Consider the following 9,067-nt stretch of genomic DNA (forward strand, 5'->3'; position numbering starts at 1 on the left):
AAGGATTAGTTGGAAACTATAAATGACAACAAATGAACCCAAAGATTCTCATCTTCTTCTACCTTCTTCTCTCTATTTTTTTTAATATTTATAATACTCCATTATTTTTATTTTTGTTGCTATGACATTTCCCTCTCTTAATAAAAATATCAATATCTAATTTTATTATTTGTTTCTAAATTTATCAAAAATAAAATCCTAAGTTCATACTTTGTTGTTGGATTTAGAAAAAAAACGAAAGACTTTGTTGAAGTAATATATGACATCTTAACAAAAGAGACATAGAGTAGAGGAACATTTGTAAGGACTATTTGGACAAAGAAAATAAAGTAGACATAAACAAAGTGGTGCTTATTTTTCAATAATAGAGTTTCATATATTATTTTTTATTTTTTTTATTTTTTTTTATTTTTTTTATGGATTATCTTTTTATATAATGATTTAATATAATTGAGTTTATATGATTATTATTTATTTTATAATTAAATATTTAATTTCAAATTTATATATATTTTATGTGGTATCAAATAAATATATTTTATGTGATATAAAATAATAATAATATCGTGGAGAGAGGAGAGTATAGAAAGTTAAATAAATGAATTAAAAATGATTATGGAATGTAATCCTTTGATATACTTTGGCAGTTGTTGTGGATAAAATAAAACACAGATAGCAGTTTTCGTAGCGACTGAACTTAGCCGGCGGATATGGAAGCAGTACTAGCATCCCGCCATTTGTCGACACCGTTCTCTCACAATCGAACCACCGCCTCCTCCTCCTCCTCCTCCTCTTCTATCAAACCTTCCTCTTCCATTTCTTTTCGGAATTCCTTCGCGGTAAGCATGCTACTACCTCACCTACTTTTCTTGTAATTCGCTACTTCCTAATTCAGTTCTGTGTCTTTCAGAGAGAGATATGGGGTTTGGTTCAGTCCAAGAGCTTAACTTCCAGAAGAACGGACATGATTCGTCCGGTTGTTGTCAGGGCTGAAATGTTCGGACAGTTAACATCTGGTCTTGAATCTGCCTGGAACAAGCTCAAACGAGAAGGTCTTTTATTCCGTTTTTATTTAATCGCTAATTGCTTAAGAAATTATAAGTGTTGGACGCTGGAAATGCCTTCGATTTTAATGTTTACATGCTGAAATTTGTGGATTTTGATTTGGTTTTGCAGAGGTTTTGACTAAAGAGAATATTGTGGAGCCTATGCGAGATATTCGGAGAGCTCTTTTAGAAGCTGATGTAAGATTTAACATTTATCTTGTTTGGATTTTTTTTGTTTGTTTGTTGAAATTTGTATGCTTTTGCTAGTTTTAGTATAATGTGCATGGATATTGTGTTGGCAGGTTAGTCTTCCTGTTGTAAGAAGGTTTGTGCAATCTGTTACTGATAAAGCTGTGGGTGTTGGAGTCACTCGAGGAGTCAAACCCGATCAACAATTGGTTAAGGTTGAATTCAGTCGTTTCTCATTGCATCATGTAACTTACTGTATTAACGTCCCCTAGGGGTTGGCCTAGTGGCGAAGACTTGGGTCCTGAGATTGTGCTCCTCTCATGGTCTAAGGTTTGAATCCTGCTAGGTGCAAAAAGTTTCTGTATTGGGCCATGTCCATACAAAGCTTTGCTCTTGCTTTAAACGGGGCCACTGCAAGTGGGCGGTGGGATTAGTCCCCTTGTATTAGTTGGTCGCAAGGCCGGATATCAAGATTTCAAAAAAAAAAGTAACTTACTGTATTAACATTTCTGTTATGTTTGTTGAAATCACCATCTGAAAATTGTAGAGTGCAAGTGCAAGTGCAACTTCACATTGTTCCCACACTGGTGTCTGATTTGTGGAATGCGTTTTGGTTTCACTTAGAGCAATGTTTTTAGACTCAAATATGTATATATGTTTTTGGCTTCAAGGGTTCAATTGAACGGCCTTAAAATTGCGTTTAAATTCAACCGATTCTATTCTTGCTTTTAAAGTCAAAACAATTGGGAAGTCTTAAACTGCATTTGAAATGTGTGGTGGGCAATGCACAATTACAGCAACTAATCTTTGTTTACTGTAGAAAGTTGACACGACACTACGAATGAGTGTAAATTTCTGGTTTTTCTTGATAACATCTAAAAGTAATTTACTTACAGTGCAGGTGAGAGAACTTGTTTGGATGAAATAGCATCAACTTGTTTTTTTCCTTTAACTACTGAAGTTCCGTATGAGAACAAAGTGGGTGTTGATTGTTGGGTTTTGCAGATTGTTCATGATGAACTTGTACAATTGATGGGTGGAGAGGTCTCTGAACTAACTTTTGCCAATTCGGGGCCCACTGTCATTTTATTGGCTGGACTCCAGGGAGTTGGGAAGACAACTGTATGTGCAAAGTTAGCAACTTATTTCAAGAAACAGGTGTATTTCCAATCTCTTTCCACATGCTTTATCACATTCTGATGGTTTTTTGTTCCTTCACCTTATTGAAACGAATCATATTAACCTGATCAGGGAAAGAGTTGTATGTTAGTTGCTGGGGATGTTTACAGACCTGCTGCTATTGACCAGCTGACTATTTTGGGCAAGCAGGTAGCTGAAGCTGTTTACAAGTTGCAATTTCTTTAAAGATGCATACACCTCATTTAAATATCGTCAGCAATGTCATTTTAATTTTATAATTTAATTTAGTTTTCTGGATGGGGCCTGCAGAAGTATGTTGTTGCTTGCTAGCATGAAACTGATGAAGAGTGTGCTATTCAAAATTTTCTAGCATATTATAACATATTATTTAATTATTAAATAATAATCAAGAATGAAGTACCTTGTAGGATTGGAGAGACTACCGTCGGGATATGAGACGATTACTGGGCTACAACAATTATACTGGTCTGGAATAGGTGGTTGTTAGGATTTAAACTCATGAGAAGAGCCCAATTCTAGAGACTAGTCTAATAGGTGGGAGAGCATCATGGCTTAAGTACCAAATTAAGTACTTTTACCCGCTCATTGTGGGACTACTAGTACTAACATTTCCATCCCTTTTCACGGCGGATTTCACCTTATCAGCACTGACTCAATTGTAGCTCTTTCCTCTTTAGCAACTTCACTCACCTATCTGTATTGGGTAGAGTATCTTAATCCAGCCTATAATTAGCCCTTTCTGTGGTCAAACTCTCAAAGAGAGCACCAATTGTGAGGAGTGTCCAACCCAAAAGACTAGTCCATAGGGTGGGAGAGTCCCGTGGCTTAAGTACCACATTGAACACTTTATCTACTGAATGTGGGACTCCTAAGTCCTAACAGGGGTGCTTTAGCATCTTGTAGCCTACTTAATGATCGTATGGCTCTAAAATTAACAAGGAAACAAGAGAAATGCCAGAATCATTCTTAGACCCTGTTTACTTTGTCAAAACATTTTCTATTTCTTATTTCTTAAAACTCGTGTTAGTTTTACTTGTCAAAAGATTGTTTTCTTTATTTTCAAAATTGCATCATTTCTAACTAGCATTTCATCTTTTCTCCAAGACAATTGTTCATTTTTAGAGTTTCACATCTCATTAGCAATTTAAAATGAACATCTTTTAGAAAATGAAAACAGAAAATGTTTTCACAAAGTAAACGGAGGAGACTTATGTTTTAACAAATTAATCAGGAATCTAATATCAAGATTCAAGATCAAATTAGCATTATTGGACTTACCTCACCGTGTATTCTCTCTATTTGCTTCTAGTTACATATTTATAATTAGTTATAGCTTGTATCAGGTGGATGTGCCTGTCTATGCAGCAGGTACCGATGTTAAGCCTTCAGTGATTGCTAAACAAGGTTTTGAAGAGGCCAAAAAGAAGAAAATTGACGTGGTTATTGTTGACACTGCTGGTAGGCTGCAGGTAATTCTTCATATAATTGGAAACTTTATAATGAATAATTATTTCTGATATTTTTAATGTTTGAATAAATTCACATGCTCATTAACGTTGTTATTTATTATGAAACAGATAGACAAAGCTATGATGGACGAGTTAAAAGAAGTGAAACAGGTACTGAATCCAACAGAAGTTTTGCTAGTTGTGGATGCTATGACAGGGCAAGAAGCAGCAGGTATTCAGAAGTGAAGTTATAAGCGTTTATTCATTTACCTTTACATGAAGAAGAAAATAGTTTCTATAAAACTAAATTATTCATATTTATAAACTGATACTAAATTAATGGTTGGCATATTATTAAACATAATTTTTACAACCAAACTGGTGTGGTCTGAGGGGCAAGCGGCTCAAGTTCCTTAAGCATATGGTCAAAGGTTTGTTCCTTGACTTGTGCGTATGGAATTTCATCATTTGAGAGATAGCCATTAAATGTGCCATATATCATCAAAGGAGTTAGTCTCTGCATTTGTCCATAGATGGCACCTTGAGAAACCATAAGAACAATATTTACTTTGGTTTAGTTATAATTTTGTGCCAAAACCAGACCAAAGTTTCACCATGACAACCAAAACCAACCCAAATTTCAGACTTACTATTTTTTTCTCTTGTGAACAGCTCTGGTGACTACTTTCAATCTTGAGATTGGAATAACTGGTGCCATCTTGACAAAGTTGGATGGTGATTCAAGAGGTGGAGCAGCTTTGAGTGTCAAAGAGGTTTGCTTGTCTTTATCTTAGCTCCTGAAATGTTTATATTTTATATTTTAGTTTCAGTCTTTCATGCATTGGTTCTCGTCTTAACCGATTCTTATCCTCTATACCAGAATTTTCAACATTACAAGCTCTTAAAAGGTAGTTCCTTTAGTTTTAACAATATTATTAATAGGTGCACGTGGACCAAAAAATCCTATCTTCCTTCTTGTTCTTGTATTTTGCTTTGACACTTTGTGTCAGTTTATATAGACCTTAATGGGCCTCTTGTCTGTTACTCCCTCTCTCCCAAATTATAAGTCACTTTGCCAAAAATATTTGTTCCAACTCCCAAATTATAAGTCACTATACAATTATAATACAGCATTAATGATTTTTTTCCTAATATACCCTCTACTATTATTACTCTTCCTTCTTTCAATTCTTTTAATTTTTCTGCTCTATATAATTAAAGAAGGACAATTTTGTAAAGTCATACATAATTTGTCTTTCCGATACCAAATTAATTGTACTTCTTAATTCGTGTGAAACACCCAAAACGTCTTATAATTGGGACAGAGGTAGTAATAATTACTAAAAGAAATAGGAGCTCCATAAATAAGAATTACGAAGGAATTCCATTTGAAGATAATTGGTGAGTGATTCATAATTTGTTTGGAGATGTGAGGCCCTCTCAAATCAGCCTAGAGTTGTAAACAGAGGAGTTCTCTATTAAGATTTTGTTCTTCCTTCAATCTTTCCTTTCAATACCGGTTGGTTCCTGTCATTATGCTGGCACAATGCTAGAAATCATAAGAACCGGTTTGTCAGCTTAGCCTCCACTGACTTTGATGTTTTCTTAGAAAATGACATAAAAAAGTTTTATAATAATTTTTGTGGAGTGCGGATATAGTAAAATGTTCCCAAAAAACTTAGCTGACTGACAATTGAATGTTAATAAATTCTTTTAGGGAAACTGGATTGTGTAACATTTCGCCTCTAATAAGTGATTGTAGGTGTCTAAGGAAATGTTATTTACAAATCTTCTGAGAGATAAACACGGTAACCCCGATAGATTTTTCCTAATAACTGCTGTTTCATTGAAGGATCTGCAACTGAAATGTATGTTTCCATAATTTATTAGAATCACATTGAATTAGAAATATATTTTGAAGACATATTTCAGAGTCAAAATATACTGATGCTGCTTTTAGTTTATGAATGTATAGATTTTGGCCCTCAGCTATGAGAGGTCTTCCAGTATTTTGTTAATTTTTAAGTGACAGTTTTGCCTAGGTTTCTAAACCGTATTTGAAATTGGATTGTGATTGATTTAGTCCAACATTTGAAGCTCTCTCCTTTCTCTTATATGTTTTATTTAGTTGGGTAATTCCATGATGACAGGTATCTGGAAAACCAATTAAGCTGGTAGGACGGGGAGAACGCATGGAAGATCTTGAACCTTTTTACCCCGACCGAATGGCAGGACGTATACTAGGAATGGGAGATGTTCTTTCATTTGTGGAAAAGGCACAAGAAGTTGTAAGTCTTACTATATTTCTATACTGTCATTGATAAAAAATGAAAAATAGAATATTCAGTTATGAACTGCATTTATTATAGATGCTTGAAGAAGATGCTGAAGACATGCAAAAGAAAATCATGAGTGCAAAGTTTGACTTTAATGATCTTCTAAAGCAAACTCGTACTGTTGCTAAAATGGGTTCTGTGTCTCGAGTCCTTGGGATGATTCCTGGTATGGCAAAGGTATGAACTATCATATGAGCTATCCTAGATATTTCTATTTTTATTTATGACAATTTCATGCATTTGGTAGCTTATAGCAATTGGGAACAAAGTAGTCAATTATATACAATTTTCCAATTTTGGTCTATGAACCTTAAAATTGAGCATTATTGCATTTACAAATTTTTACTAGATTTCCAGTCCTGATTATATATTTGTGAACATTTATCATCTCATCTGCATGCTTACAGGTTACTCCTGCTCAAATTCGAGAAGCAGAGAAGAATTTGCAGTTTATGGAAGTGATAATAGAAGCAATGACCCCTGGTCCTTTCTATATACTAATAAATGCATTCATATCTGGGAAACAAAAATGACTCGATCATATTTATATTTATGTATCTTTGTTTCTTAACATGGGAGTATGTCTTGAGTAAATAAAAAATGTCATAATCTGGTTCAATTTTCAATCATTCATAATTTTTCTGTAAACTCATTTTGCTTACCAGCCTTTCTTGTTTATTTCCAGAGGAAAGGGGAAAGCCAGAACTGTTAGCAGAATCCCCTGTCAGGAGGAAAAGAGTTGCTCAGGAATCAGGGAAGACAGAGCAGCAGGTAAGCAGAATGATTTTTCTTTCAAATTTTTCTTGTTTTGCCTTAGCGACTTTTGAAGCTGCGGTTTCTGTACTGGTCATATACATCATTCTAACTTTGAGAAATGCACAACTACAATGTTAGGTAAGCCAACTCGTAGCTCAACTATTTCAAATGCGTGTTCGGATGAAGAAGCTAATGGGTGTAATGGAAGGTGGATCAATGCCAACACTTAGTAATCTTGAGGAAGCACTTAAAGCAGACGAAAAGGTGATTCGTTACTTATACTAGTTTTAACATTCCACATGGTTTTAGCCACAAAATATACTAGTGAAGTAATTAAATAATTTGCAATCTGAATCTTTAAAAAATGGTGAGAAAGAAAAGAAATAAAGAACAAAGTGCAAAATCATTATTGGTGAATATTGTGCTCGTGTCTATGCATGCTGTGTATCAAATATTTGATGTGTTTTGCTTTCTGTATTCTGCACAAATTAGGCTCCACCTGGCACTGCTAGGAGGAGAAAGAAAGGAGGTTTAAGAAGGCTATTTAAAGGCCGATCTTCGAAGAGTTCGTTGCCAGCTCCTCGCGGATTTGGGAGCAAAAACTGAAAATTTTCTAAAGATGATTGACACTCAATAAATATGGTAGGAGAGTTTGTTATTTGGATCAACAAGTCGCAAGCAATCAACTGGTTTGATTTAGCTTTCTTAAGCTAAAATGATTGCCTTCCATTATTAGATCAATTCATATAGTAGCGAGTGTTGTTTCGCTGGTGAAATTTAGGCAGAAATGGAATGTAAGCGCGGGATGTGCAAATATAAGAAGTATTTGATTTTCTAACTTGCAAGCTTGACTTTGTCATCTCATTTGAATTTTTGAAATGCATATAATGGATGGCCAAAATCAAATGCATGTAATTCGAAAAAAGATGGTTTAAGAATCTTCAATGGAGATTTCCCGCAATCTAGACCAGGTCCTTGCACTCTGTTTGTTTTGTAATAAATTTAACTCTTCTGGGTATTTGAATGAATAGATAGCAATGTTTTGTGTCGTCAGACATTCTTTTCAACACTTATTGGGTGAGTTTTATGTAAATTTTCTTATGAAAAAATTGGACCTCTTTTTAATTTAGTGAACTATACAAGTTTGTCAAAAGAAAGGGGTGAGTAAGAGCTCAAGAAATGCGATGAAATGATGGATGCTAAATTGTCAAAAATTGGTGATAATAAATAGGCAAATTTCCTTTCTTTTTTAACAGTTTCATTCTAAAAAGCGTGACATTGATATATATTAAAATAACTAGTCTATATATGTTAGATTCTTTTATGGATTTAATTGAAATTCATCGATAATGTAAAAGAATTTTACACTGTCAGTTAAACCTATATGTTGGATATTGAAATAAATTTATTTTTATTTTAAAAATTTATAAATAATACAAACGGGTGATGGTGATGAATCGACAGTGTAAATCTTTTTATACTGATAGTGTATAGTAATTAAATCCTTATTTTATTTCCTTTTTCCTCTCAATTAAATATGGTATTTTAAATCTAAAAATCTTAATATATAATTTTGGGACAGAGTTGCCAAAAGTTCAAATATACCTTCTATTTAAAATTAAATTCAATTAGGACAATATGTCTTCAACATCAAAACAACTTAAAACTAGGAGATATAACAATTAATCTCGTAACAATAATTCAGAATAAAACAAAATATAATGTTTCGTTCGTTCAGTGTTATAGATCAGAGCAACGATAATGTAAGATGCATAAAACAGAAAATGTATGATAGCTTTAACGTCATCTTTCAACTTTAAAGTAGATACTCATTTACCTGTTTGTTTGTATCCAAGAAGGAGCATAAAAACCACAACAAAATAAAGGAGTGAGAATACATTCAAAATATTTATAGTGCAAAAGAATGCAAGGATAGCCTACACGCAAAACATTTTCATACATTTCAATTACATAAATCAATACGAAAATTACTCAATACCATCCAAAATAACTCATCTTCACAATCTTTATGTAATGCAATGCAACAACGACTCAACTCATGCATGTGGTATAAACTCAACAAATATTCTTCATACGAATCGGGTCCCAATATCTGAACCCGAGCTTCGTC

At 33.7% G+C, this 9,067-nt stretch overlaps 1 protein-coding gene across 1 annotated transcript; it reads left to right on the plus strand.

Moving 5' to 3' along the window:
- Nucleotides 1-581: 581 nt before the first annotated feature.
- On the plus strand, nt 582-7,989 carry LOC127125635 (signal recognition particle 54 kDa protein, chloroplastic). Its single transcript, XM_051054417.1, has 15 exons — nt 582-839; nt 911-1,052; nt 1,177-1,244; nt 1,349-1,450; nt 2,241-2,393; nt 2,487-2,564; nt 3,740-3,865; nt 3,974-4,076; nt 4,517-4,617; nt 5,995-6,132; nt 6,214-6,357; nt 6,588-6,663; nt 6,866-6,951; nt 7,075-7,200; nt 7,429-7,989. The coding sequence occupies exons 1-15, from the start codon at nt 711-713 to the stop codon at nt 7,540-7,542; spliced, it is 1,686 nt and encodes a 561-aa protein (XP_050910374.1). The 5' UTR covers nt 582-710; the 3' UTR covers nt 7,543-7,989.
- The last annotated feature ends 1,078 nt before the right edge of the window (nt 7,990-9,067 follow it).

Source organism: Lathyrus oleraceus, chromosome 3, assembly GCF_024323335.1.
Source record: "Lathyrus oleraceus cultivar Zhongwan6 chromosome 3, CAAS_Psat_ZW6_1.0, whole genome shotgun sequence".
Classification (NCBI taxonomy): Eukaryota; Viridiplantae; Streptophyta; class Magnoliopsida; order Fabales; family Fabaceae; genus Lathyrus; species Lathyrus oleraceus.

Coding starts and splice junctions, on each gene's coding strand:
- LOC127125635 (XM_051054417.1), top strand. CDS start 711: ATGGAAGCAGTACTAGCATCCCGCCATTTGTCGACACCGTTCTCTCAC. Junction 1,053..1,176: donor GAACAAGCTCAAACGAGAAG/GTCTTTTATTCC, acceptor TTGGTTTTGCAG/AGGTTTTGACTAAAGAGAAT. Junction 6,952..7,074: donor CAGGGAAGACAGAGCAGCAG/GTAAGCAGAATG, acceptor CTACAATGTTAG/GTAAGCCAACTCGTAGCTCA.